Raw genomic sequence first — 13,418 nt, forward strand, 5'->3', positions numbered from 1 at the left:
CTTACACACAGAACGTACACACGCGCTCGCACACCGGCAACACCTCTGCACCGCCGCACACCCACCCGCACACTCTGCCCTCCCACATCCCCCGTCCCCTCCGTACGCTCCCCACAACGCAGAGCACCGCCGCCCCGCGCACCTCCCGCTCTGCTCTCCTCGCTGCCGGCAGCAGACAGGAGCCGGCAGGACGGCTCCCGCAGCCCCCCGCCCATCCCCGGGCTCCCCCCGCACTGCGCCCCGGCCCCCGCGGAGAGGCGCAGCCCCGCAGCGCGGCCGCTAGGTGGCGCCATCGCTCTTCCTGGCGGAGCCGCGGCCGCACCGCCCCAGCCTCCTCCCGGCCCGGCTCGGTCCGGCTCGGCTCGGCCCCGCGGAGCTGTCTCTCTCCCACACGGGGCTGTGCCACTCCGTCTCGCCCGCAGCTGCAAATGCACCCCTGAGATGCGACCGCTGTCTTCGGGGAGCGGGCTTCCCCCCTCCCCCCCCCCCCCCCGAGATCCGCTTTGTAATTAACGCCTCTGCGGAGAGCAATTAGTCCGCAAATCCCCCTTTGAGCAGCACATGTGAGGTGTGTATGCCCAGCGGCGTGTGCTTGTGTGTGTGTGCGGTGGCGATCACAGACCCGAGCATAGCACGTGAATTCCCGATAACGAGGCAGTGATTGTTTTCCCGAGCTGCGCTGAGGATGGCCGAGCCCCGCCGGCTCGGCTCCCGGAGGCTCCTCCGGAGCTTGTAGGAACCTCTCCACCGCTATTTCTCGAGGCGTTTTCCTAGGCAGAATTGATCCTCTTGGGGGAGCAGGGGGGCGGGGAGAGAATCTCAATTGCAAATATTGTTTGGAGTTCTATTCTAGAGAGCGTCTGAGCTTTAAGATGCTCTCCCGTGGCTCCTGGTGGATGCTGTAAGGAGCAGGGCTGTGGTGGGTTTGGACTGCGCAGGGAGTTGGGGTAGCGGGGGGTGGGGGGAAAGAAAAGACACGATCGAGAGTAGCTGAGACTTTGTGCCCCCGTTGGAGAGATGGTTGAGTCCTCGTCAAGGTTGCTGTGGTATCCCAGAAACACCATTCACTCCGAGCTGTGACCGCGCACCATCAACAGCAACAACTCCGCTGCTCCTGGCCAAGGAATAGGAATTAGAAGCTCTCCAGAATAATATGAAAGGGATCTGCAGAGGGGAAATTCGTGCAAAGGAATCGAAATTAGCAGACTTTTGGGAAAGGGGATGTACTAAATGTGGCCGGCTGGACTTCATCCTGGTGAAGAAAATGGAGATTAAAAGTGGATTTACATTTTGGAACCTCGTCTTTTTATTGATGGTTTCGTGTGTGAAAGGTAGGGGAGCATTCAAGGGGTATATTTTTAGGGGTCCTTTGCTTTTGGTCAGAGCGTTGCAAGCTCTCGCTTTTTTTTTTTTTTTTTTTTTTTGTATGCAAAGGTATATTTAAAAATATGTTTCTCTCTTATTTTATATATTTACCTTGGCCACTTTGCAATGGAAAGATATAAATGAAAGCAAGGAGGAAAGAATGAGTTGATTCAGATCTCTTTTCGGAGATAGGAAATGTATTTGCTTGCCAGGCTTGGCGTTCAATGCAGTGACTGAGCTCGGGCTCAATAAATATTCTTGCAGTATGCTCAAACGGAGACGTGAGTTGGTTCATACAGCTTGGAACTAGTGTATATTCAAAGAAATCCCACCGGGTGACTTTTTTAAGGTGACGGTGGTGCTGTTGTGGAGGGATTACCTACGTTTCTGGTTTTCGGTCGAGCAACCGAGCTCTTTGCGGGAATGCCTGTATTGATGCACTTATTAGTTTAACCCGTTGCGTGGGGAAAGTTACGGAGGACTCAGCGTGTGCGTAGCAGTCTCACAGCCCGAAATGCGCTTCACGCTGTTTGTATGCATGCAGGGCTCCCTGTCTGTCGGAAAGGTACGTTAGCAATTCAGCCTTTAAGGCACGGTCTGTCACTGGGTGCAAAGAACGACACCTTTTCTCGCCCGTCCTTTGGTCTCTTTCCTTGTCTTGCGTAGGGCTTTGGGGTTTTTTATTTTTATTTTTTATTTTTATTTTGTGTGTGTGTGTGTGTTTTGTTTTGTTTTGGTTGCTTGGTTGGTTGGGTATTTTTGTTGTGGGGTTTTTTTTTCTCTTTTGTCCCTTTGTCGAGGCAGGAGGGTATTTTGCTGCCTTCTGTGCTCATGAAAGGAGGGCAGAAAGGAAGCCGCTAGTTAGCGGCATAAATATCTCCAATAAGCCTGTGCTTCTCGACGGTTAAGGGAAATGATACAGAGGAAAGAAATATGTATCTTAAATAATGTGCACCGCCAATATTACATGGGCATCCCTAAGCGGTGAAGTGCTGATAGCAACACGCGTGCCTTCAGTGAAGGGATTTATTCTGCAACTCCCCACAGTCGTCTGTGCCTACCCGAAATAATCTCCCCTTGTTTGTGGCCAGTGATTAATAGCTGATTAATCACCCTTTTTATCCCTCTCCTCATCCCCATCCCTCCTCCCCGCCACACTCGCATTCTCCCAGAATATTTTACAGACATTGCCGATCCCTTCCGAGTTTTTACACTTGCTTTTCGCCTACGGAGCTTGCCTGCACGGGTGGAAAGGAGATGTGCCGGAGGGGGGAGGGTGGGCGAGGGGGGACGGGGGGGAGGCTGCATTCAAAGGCGTGCCTTCGCCGGCTCGTTCTGCCTTGGATGAAACAGTTTATTGTAGAGCTTCGCAGCTGCCTGTCCCCCCATTTGCATCTCGTGGAAAAGATCATTCGTGTTGCGTAGAGGCAGGAGTGAGGGTTTTTACATTATCCTGACACGGGATCCGAGGCGGAGGTGACACATTCTAATTACAGGCAGCATTTTCCCCGCTTGCGTCTATTGGAGCGGGACGCGGCCACTGCTGAGGTCTGCGAACAAACCCACTCCAAGGTTTTGGGGGTCATTTCTTTTCCCTGCCCTACCCTCGCCGCTTCCCTCCATTAAAGCTTTCTCGCTCGGAAGCCACAGGCTCGGCGCCTGCGGGGCGCGGTGCGGAGGAGCTGGGTGGCTCCGGGGATGCTGCCGAAGCAGCTGCTTTGCGAGCACGAGACGCAGGGCGGCAGCATCCTACAAAATTCAGGGCTCGGGCGGTTCTCCTTGCTGCTTTGGCCGAGGGAGCGGCGCAAGTTTCCACAGCACCTGTTGAGAGGCCTCTTCTCCTGCCCTTGGAGGAGGGGAGGAGAGGAAGAAAGAAAAGCAATGGATGCTGCGGGCAAAAACTAAGCAATTGAACTAAGCAACTAAAGCAGACCCCCAAAAAAGAGAAAAAGAGGGCTTTGCAAAAATGGCCTTTTCCCTTACTGTTCTTACATAGTCCCAAGGCTGTGAAGCCGTTTCCTTCCCGAGACCTGAGTTTTCCTGATGCTGAGCCTTGCAGTTTTCATAGGCTTGCCTTGGACTGGGAGTCCTCCCAACTGGGAACTTGGTAGGTCGGGTTTCACACCCTAAACTAGGGCTCCTTCAGGCAGCCAGACTCCGTAGAGCTGGCTTAGGTTCACTGCAGCACTGCATCTATTCTGGGCATTTATATTTAGTTCTCTCCCTGCTCTGGTGGATGAATACATTTTACCTTGATTTATATTCCCATTGTGTCAGCATGATCTCCTGCTCCCATAAACCTTGGCAGAAGCGAACAGTGAATGAACACATGCCCATTTAAAACAATCCAGATGTTGAGAGTGATGTCCCCAGGTTCTACATTTGCTCTACCATTGTCATTTTAAGGAGCTTTCACAACACCCCACCCATGCAAGCTCTTGACCATACCCTTGGTCGCTTAATCACATAGTCCATCATATTGTAATATCCAAACTGCTGCTGAGATTTCTGTCTTCCAGACTTCTTCCATAATTTTATTTGGTATCTAACTCTCAGGCCCCTCCTAATTCTATCATCTTTCTGACGCCATTTCTGCAGTCTTGACCCATGCATGTACCACTGCCCTGTCTTCCCTGTGGGCTTATGGAACCATGTTCATGTATTCTTTGTGTATGTTCTTAGAGACACAGAATTTCTTCATCTTTATATGCAAATTCATACCTTGCTGGAATCTTACAGCAGTACTTGGAAGGGGTTAGAAAAAGGAGAAGAAATAATGAGAAAGTAAATTGTTCACTGCTGATGAAGGGGTGATAATAAGGAATTGTATCTCTTTAATATAAATTTCTAATGGTTGGCACAATGTCCCACCATGCCTTGGATCAATCTTACTTGGACATATATGGAAATGACCCCTTTGAAAAGTGAGAGAAGACATAAAAACAGTGAACCAACCAATCAACTAAACAAACAAACAAACAAAACAAGGAAATGCCAAACAGGTTAATTCCTGGACACATGCAGGGGAGGGTGGATGCTGCACACTTTCCAGTGCATGTGCAGACACCCAGGAGAGCTCTTTCCCCTTTCTCTACCTTCCCATGGATGATATGAATCAAACTTGGAGAAGCAGCAAGCAAAAACCTTCATCGTCCAGGGCAGATCATTTATAGGCACAAAAGAAGCAGGCAGCTTTAGTGAGCTTTGCCACTTTGGATTTGGGGAGAAACCACTGATCTTGATGTGGTTTCAATTTTGCAACTCCTTCCACTAAAATAAATTTTAAAAATGCTTGTGACTTGTTTGTGGAAAAAGACCAGAGCACACCAAACAAAATGACCACCAGACTCTTCCATCTTTTCTGTGCAACTGTTACTCCAAGACAGCAGAAAGCTATGCTCCTTCTTTGGCTAAAATGAAGCTTTTTATCTTCTGAGGTTCGTTTGTTCCCCCACTGCAGTTGTGACAAGCACCTTTCAAAATAAAAGGGAGATGCAGCAGTAAAATCTTAAATGGCTCATAGATGAAGTGATGAGAAAATGGACAGGATCTCCAATTGATGTGTGTTTGGCATGAGGGAATATTTAGCAAGGAAAGAGCATACCTTGCTCCTTTCCATCATTTCTGCAGTCCCTCTTCTCCCACATTCCCATCCCAACCCCACCCTGTCACAAACCATTTCAGAATCCAGAAACCCCTCCCCAGTGGTTCTCTTGCAGTTGCTTAACTTGTGGGGGTCCCGAAGGATGGCCTTCCCCACTGTGTCCCCAAAGTGGAAATGGTTTGGTGAATAACAGTAGGTTGATGTTGCTACATTTCCAAGTGGTCACTGCTGCATCTGCGTGTATGTGTGCCTACAAGCACGCAGGGGAGCTGGGAAACATTGACAGAAGGGACAATGATTTCCTTTTTTTCAGCTCCTCAGCCCTTCTGTGGAGCCCCATTCCCACAGGCTCCCACACACCTCACAGGGCCGCATAGTATCTGCAGGGTTGCAGACAAAATTAACCCACACCCAGCCACCACCTTCCCGTTTAGCTCGGGGTTAAACTAAGACCTGCGCTCAGCCACGGCTCCTGCTCCTCTTCTCCAGAGTGGGAAGGAAGGGCAGCAGCCCCTCGCAGCAGCAGTAGGGAGCGCTTCTCCATCCCCCGCCTGCTGCTATCAGGGACCTGCAAAGGGCACCGGAGGAACGTTGCCTGCAGTCGTCACTTTTTCATGTACAGCAGCGGCAGTCTCAAGGCAGTGAGCAGCGGCAGCTCCACCCGCACCAGCACCACCGCCGGCACAGACAGCGATAGCGGCACCGGCAGAGCCTCCCGGAGAGACCGCTCCTCCGGGGAGTCCTTCCCAATGCTCTGACAGTACATGCCCCTTGGCATCCCTTCTTTAGTGCAGTCTTTTGTCTGCATCTCTGAGACGGCATTAGGGTTTTGAGTTTTGTTCCTTTTTGGTTTTGACACACACACACACACAAAGCAGCCCCTCACTTTCTGAGAGCAAAGAGCACGATGGGAGCTCCAAGCAAAAAAGCAGGCTGAAGAGAGACATGTTTTGCTTCAACACAATCGTCAGCATCCCGAGGTGGAAGCACCAGCTCACAAGATTTAAGAAGCTCCTTGGATGTGCTTTCTAATCTTTCCTTTTCCAAAGCATAGCAGGAGCTGATGGTCTACCTGGTTTTGCTTGCTTGTTTTCTTGAATTGCTCATCTATCTTAGTGTCCTTCACCTCCAGCAGTGAAATTAGCAGCAGTTTAGGGAAAGATGAGAAACACAGCAAGTATGAAATGACTGGTATAACATCTCAGGTTTCAGCAGCCACACTTCCTCACAAGCTTTGGAACATCGTTTCTAAAGATATGTAACCTCATCAATACTCCACTCATTGGACTATCTTTCTTCCTCTTCCATTTTCCATTTGTTATTTTTTTTAATTTTTATTTTTAATAAGCTATTTGTACATTTGGTCTTTGAAAGTTCTCTAACAGTTCCATACTACTGCATTCACATGCATTATCTGTTCTATAAACTGTGTGTCAAGCTAAAAACACTGAATAGTACAGAAATTTGCATTTATTTTATATTATACTCAGAGTTTTTATGGTATACATAGGTTAACCCCCCAAATTTGAGACTTTTAACTAGTGAATATAGAAATGTACATTGATCTAGTAATTTTGAAATAACATATTTCAGTTATATGTGAAATATATTATTTAAACATATATATATATTTAAACACTTAAACTCAGTTTATGTGATTACAACACCTTTCAGTGGTTATGAGGAATAACATAGCCTTGAATCCCTTTCATCTATCTATCTATCTATCTATCTATCTATCTATCTATCTATCTATCTATCTATCTATCTATTTTAAACAGGTGTGTTAGACAATCTATCTGATTTACAGAGGTATTGAGCGTTTCCAACTCCAGCTGGCCACAGTAAAGAGCCTTGGGAACTAGTTAGCACTTCTGAAGCAAGGCCAAGAGAGCCTGATGTGGTAATACTGCGACAGCGAGGCAGTATGAATCAAAAGAAAATACCTCTAAAGCAACTTACAATTATGCGTAAAATGATAGAATTGTATGAACTGGAATTTTTAGCTGCAAACATTCGATTTTCTCCTCTCCACTAACAGAAAATTTTCAATCTAACCTCACAAGGCTGTGAAGTGTCACTTCTCTAGTTCTTAATGATGAGTAACATACAGCTTGTATTTCTGGGCATAATGGTTAAGGTTGAAGTGATAAAGTCCTTGGGAGAAAATACTTTACTAGAATACTCCAACATACTTCTTCTCAGTGAAATTGTACAATTTTTGTTCAAAGCTGCATCTATCAAAGATTTAAGGGACAATATTTAGCAATAATCCTGGATTTAAACAGAAAGATGAATTGTACAAGATGTCATCTCTTTCTTATAAAAAAAGCGCCTAGTAGTATTAGGATATGTTGAATATCTACTTCCTATCATACAGCTTTTTTCTGGGGGGGGGGGGGGTGGGATGGATGAAGATTTCAATTAGTGAAGAAGATTTTAACATAAACTTGCACACACACAGGTTTTTTGTAGGTGTTTAATTTCCACTGTTTATTTGTGGGGAAGTTGGGCATATTTGTATTCAGAGCCCCTGCCTAGTTTTTACAGATCATTTCAGATTTACGATAGTTTCATAATGCTGGCATTAGAAGTGCTGAATAATGTTGTAAATGTCAAACAAGGAAATGGTGGAAATTCATCATCTCCTTCCCAGGGTCTGAAATGTTAGAATGGTTATGATTATAGGTTTAGGAACACTGTTACTCATAGAGAAAATGCCTCATAGGCTTGAGAAGTGGCATACAAGGAATTCCAGAGGAACTGGTGCCCTCATATAATTGTATTGTCAAAGAGAAAGATGGAAGACAACCAGCATGTACATACAAAGACAGATATCCCATTTTTTCTCTTTGGTTCTACACAATTCTTCATAGCATAATGTGTCATATTCTCACTGCATCAGAAAAATAAGATACTTAACCGTAAGATTATTTAACCACAGAAAGAATTCATGGGCTGATGAGTTCTCGACTCTTGATCCCTGTAAATAACACAGATTATTTTTGCTATAGGACTAAAGCAATCTGGAAACTTGAGGTAGAACTGATTGAGTAGTTGCTTAGATCACACAGATGATGGATCACCACTGCTGACCTTGAATACTATTTTATGTTTTCCTGTATCTTCATCTGTTAATAATTTTATTCCTCTGTGTATTATAGCCAGTTTGATTTAATTCTATTTAATTGTGTATGCATGTTCACATACTTATCTCATATGCATATATGGAAATTATATATTCTTGTTATGAATATGTACAACAGATTGCATTGTTAGCTTACAAAAGTGCAGGTAAGAACTTGAACTGCATGTTCTTCCTACAAAATCCATCACTTACTTTTTTGAGGATTCTTAGTCTCAGAGGGTAATTATACTTGTCCGCATTAACAAAATGAGGGCACAAGTAGTGATATTCAGCAAAAGTTAGGAGAAAATATTGATGAAAACATTTTTAGGAATTTTTAGTATCACTAGTTACTCATCCTAGGACATCAATAATTAACCAACCAAGTTACATGCTGTTCCTGTTTTAGGAACATTCTACCAAAAAACATTTTTTTAATAAGATTATTTTTAGTAGAACAAAATCTTTGAATCACCTTTAATATACAGAAAAAAATAATCTTGTACATTTTTTTGTTTGTTTTGTTTTCATATTGTTTTTGTCAGGTAAAGAGACAGACATATCACATCTCGGAAATGACTTTAATTCTGTGGCATTAAACAGTCCCTCTGTGATCATTGTTCTCTTATTGAATCAATGTCAAACACAGCTAGTGGATATTTGTAAGTGCAGTTTGGAGTCCTAGCTAAAGTGAACTACATAAATGCAGATTACAGATACTCTAATCTCATCATACTTTTGAGATGGAGCATACAAATTACAAGACCTTTAGTCTGTATTAATCTGACCCAGAATGAAAACTTCACAATAGTTAGTTTCCTCGATTCCTGTGCAATTTTATTTTAGAATTGAAGCTTGATTGAATTTAAACAATTTTTTGAAAGTCTGTAATGAACTTTGCAGTTTTGCTTAGATATAGCAGCTTTGATCCACAGGTGACTGGAAGTCATAAAATAAAGTATAAAAGGGGGTTTCTAAATTGCCTGTTGCTGAGTCCATTGAAAGCAACAGGAGAGTCCAGAATATGACCTTTGAGAGTAGATTTGCCTCTGCTTTTTTTCTTACTGAATTTTGAATTGCCTTTTTCTGTACGTAAATTTATTTTGACTCAGATATATAAATTATAATGAAGGTGAAGTACTTCACAATACATTAGAGATTTTCAGCAAAAATGCATTTGGAAAACACATTACGTTATAAATCTAAACATTGCAGAAGTAAATTTTTTATAATTCTGTTTAAGGGCAATAGATTATATATTTGCATACTGCTGGAAAATGCTCTCTTTCTAAATTTCAATGATCATCATGTCAGCACTTCTAGGGATCAGCCCATCAGTTCATTGTAATAGTAGTACACTGATGAGGTGATGAAGTGTCTGCAGGAACACTGGAACAGGTTGCCCAGATATGTTGTGGAGTCTCCTTTGTGATCAACCCTGATCAACCCTGTGATTCTTGGTATGATCTTCAATTTAAAAACAAATAGGAACATAGTTACTTCCTCTTTTCTACATTACTATTCAATGTATCTACCACTTCTACTCAGAATCCTCTTTTTTGAAAGCTGCTTCTTTCTGTGAGCTCTTTCAAAGTGGGGTAATCATTTCCTTCACACAATTCATATAGTTATTAACTTCAGAGACTTTGCTATCACCTCTTTAACCTTTATTTCAATCTTGGCAACTCCTCCCTGGGAAATGAAATACCTCTGACATTTGGGAGAATATTTCTATAGAGAATTTTATAGATTCTATTTAATGAACTTTTACGTATCATAAATTCAACCATGTTCTCCATATAGCAATTATAGATCTCTTGTAAGAATGTGAATGTTATTATACTTCAGTGGCCAAATATTGTACTAAAGTACTTCAGCATTCTTAAGAAAGTTTAATTTTCAGCCTCTTTATGTGAAAAGATTGCATTGACACTATATTAGAAATGGCATTACTTTCTTTTCTTTCTCTTTTTTCCTCACAGATAATGTGCTAGCAATGTCAGATTCTGGCATGCAAGGGTAACAAGTTTACCCTGATAAACAGGTGAAATATATCTTATTGACATTTTCATTGTCAGCAGTGTAAAGTTGCAGCAATCAACTGTATAATACACACTGATTTTTGTAAATGTTCTCACAAACTTAGATTTCTCCAAGTAATTACTCTGAAATAGCGATAAGCAATATAATCAGTGTCTAATATGGTATGAGTTCAATAGCCCTAGTGACTTCCACATTCTTTTCCACGTAAGTTTTTTAAATATGTGCTTCTAAGTTCTATCTGTATATCTATATCACTCTAACTTATCAGTTAGCTCCTGTAATTTTCATGTTTCCCCTGGAACTTGAGGTCTCCCTCTCCGAACCCTCTTCCCACTCCACAAGCACTTCTGGAGAAGTTCCAAAAAGATTAAACTTATAGTAGAACATAGAAAGTTCCCTTCAGTTTACATATGATATATAAAGTCCTTTTGTGGACCAAAGTAATAGAACCATGGAAGGTTAATCTGTTAGGAAATTGAATATCCTTCCAGCTTTGCAATCATATGATAGGTCTATCAACTTTTTTAGTACATTCTTTGGATTTTAATTTGTCTGCCAGAAGGCAAGACTGGAGGAGTGTGAATTCAGTTAAACTTCTTGTTTTCACCTTCTTCAGTTTATTGTTCCTGTGGACATGATTATCTTTTGGTATCTAGAACAATAATACCACTTTGAAAAATAAAACTTAAATAACTTCCAAACATACTAATAAAATGGTCAAAACCTTATAAAAACTTAAAAACAAAATCCTTGCTTGTATTCAGAGAAATGCTATAATATCAGATAGCTAAAATGTATATATATATCACAAATACTGGAAATCCAAGAGGTATTTATCAATTTTTCAAGCTCTAATGTATGCAATGAAATTATTTTTGTGATAAAGATAAAATTTTCAAATTTTCTGATATTACTCTGACATCCTTTACTAATGTCAGTATTCTAGGATGACCAGTTCATTCTAGTCATGCTAGATTTCAGAGCCTACAGAATATCTTAGGTTAATAAATAAGTACAGGGACAGAATTGTAGGTATTTTATTACATATTTATTCCAAGATTAACTCTGAACACTTCAGTGAAATCAGGAGAGTTTGCACTGTATCTGTCTTGAGAAAGTTACTCTTCCAAATTGCTCCCTTTGGGGCTTCCTGTACTGGTCACCTCCTTGAAATGCATTGACAGCAGAGTTAACATAAATAGCTAATTCAAAGAGTCAGAGAGTCCCACAGATATCCAATAAGGAGAAAATCTGCTTAGTAGAACTTCTGTTATTATTAGGAAATCATGAATTGCCTGCTAGAATTAAAGGTAAATTTGAGATAACTACAAGGAAAACAAAGCACTAAATAAAAAAATCTAGTGCACAGCACAATGTGTATGGAGTAATCGTTAAAGACTTCACAAAAAATAAAAATAGCATGAAGGTATAGCTGTATTTTAGTGTGTCATCTGAGATATAAGAAGGAAGAAGTTCTTCAGAAAATGTAAGAATATTTATTTAGTATTAAAACTGGTCTACAGCGTCCTATTTGTGAACACTGATTGAACAAACCTATTTGGATGTATTAAATTTAGATTTTTTTTTTCTCTTTATCTGCTTTTTCCATGCTTAATTTGCACAAAATTTATTTGGACTATCTTTTTTGTAGCACACTTTCCTTTTTCATGCTTTTAATTCACAGACTGCTTCAGGCTCTGTTCCTGTTTTTGTCAGGAGCACTTGGATCATTGCACAGTTTTTGGGGAGATGTGTTATTAAGTTTTCCTAATTGCTCATCTCTTATCAGTATCTTAAATATCATTGAAACTTCATCATTGAATTGAAACTTCGCATTGAACTGTTGTCAGTTAAACTCTTATTTTCTTCTAAATTAATATTATTTTCATATTTCCTGTTTTTATTCATAGTTCAATTTATATTTTTAACACTTTTTTTTTTTTAATGTAATATGAATTGGTAGCTCTAAGTCACTGTAGTCAAAGGATTTTACTTCACAATTCTGTGTTTTAGAACCACAGTGATTATTCATTCAATTATAACCTTATTGGGATATTTACCAGTAGATTAATTAGGAACTTGTCCCCACTGAAATAAAATTATTTGGCAGTGACTTATAGCAGAACAGAATAGATTGTTACAACATAAAAAACTTCCTTTCAATACAGAGAAGACTATTTAGTGTGTTGCAGCTCTACATAATGTTTGATAGCATACAGGAGACTAAACTGATGAAAGTGAAAAACAGTAACAATTGAACTCCATCAGATACTTTTTTTGGCAGTACCCTAATGTATCATTAGAGATAGTAGGTTAAAATTTTGATGCTCTTCAAACTCTTACAGTCTTTAATTCTTTTCTCTTCACTGTCATACGATGGTAAGAGAGTTCTAAACCAAACTGGCTTAGATTTTAAGATTAGTCTTTTTAGCAGTTTTTATAATGGTTTCTGAATCCTATTTTAGTTCATAATTCATTTATAAAGATGGCAGGAGAAATAACTGGAAAATGAGTAGAAATTCTAAATATTCTAAATTCTGTTTTAAAATCTAATGTAAATAATTTTGAAACTTTAGAAGACCATGAGTCTACATTTTATTAACAAATTACTTTTTTTTTTTTTTTTTAACTATCCCTGTTCTAGTAGTTGGCAGAAACATGAGAAACCCTCAGTTTAAGGTTTCTGGCTGATCTGTAAATCAAAAACAGCTGAGCAGATTTAAATATTTTGTGTAAACAAATTTGCATCCAGGCTGCTAATCTATGTGCCAGCTTTCAGTTTGACATTTTCTGAAATGATTGAAAAATGCTAAGCCCTTAATGCTAAATGGTGTTCATAATGAAAATGCTGACAGACCCGTAATTACCTGTATTGTGATTCTGCCGAAAGCTTCTTTATCTGACTAATCTTTCACAATGGAGTTAAATATATAAAATCTTGAAAGAAGGAAAAAAAAATGAATTTTGTATTGGAAATGCTGAACTGTAGCAATGCTGTATTCACTTTTAGACATTCACTTATGGAGGCAAAAGTGACAAGAAATTATTTAAAAAAATGTGCTGTAATTTCAGTGAAACTGTAAAATCAGATAGTTAGGTTTAAAAATTTAACTTAAGCTCAGGCTTTTGGTAAGGCATGGGTGAACAGATCCAAGCTGACCATTTTTAATGTGGCATTGAGGAATTAGAATAGAATGAATTTGTGATTGACTTGATAATTCTGAATAAAACCAAAACATCAAAAACAAGTATATGAACTAATATTTTTCTGATCATGTG

At 40.7% G+C, this 13,418-nt stretch overlaps 1 protein-coding gene across 3 annotated transcripts in view; it reads left to right on the plus strand.

Moving 5' to 3' along the window:
* The first annotated feature begins 996 nt into the window (after positions 1 to 996).
* The window catches only part of CSMD3 (CUB and Sushi multiple domains 3), a 512,136-nt gene continuing 499,714 nt past the window's right edge, over positions 997 to 13,418 (plus strand). For all 3 annotated transcript variants that reach the window (XM_065752466.1, XM_065752468.1, XM_065752469.1), the window contains exon 1: positions 997 to 1,331. In XM_065752466.1, the coding sequence (XP_065608538.1) occupies positions 1,154 to 1,331 (178 nt within the window). In that variant the 5' untranslated portion in view covers positions 997 to 1,153. The remainder of the gene's footprint in view (positions 1,332 to 13,418) is intronic.

The sequence above is a fragment of the Cyrtonyx montezumae genome, unplaced genomic scaffold (genome assembly GCF_038088225.1).
Source record: "Cyrtonyx montezumae isolate F1298 unplaced genomic scaffold, pur_monq_1.0 scaffold_8, whole genome shotgun sequence".
Taxonomy (NCBI): Eukaryota; Metazoa; Chordata; class Aves; order Galliformes; family Odontophoridae; genus Cyrtonyx; species Cyrtonyx montezumae.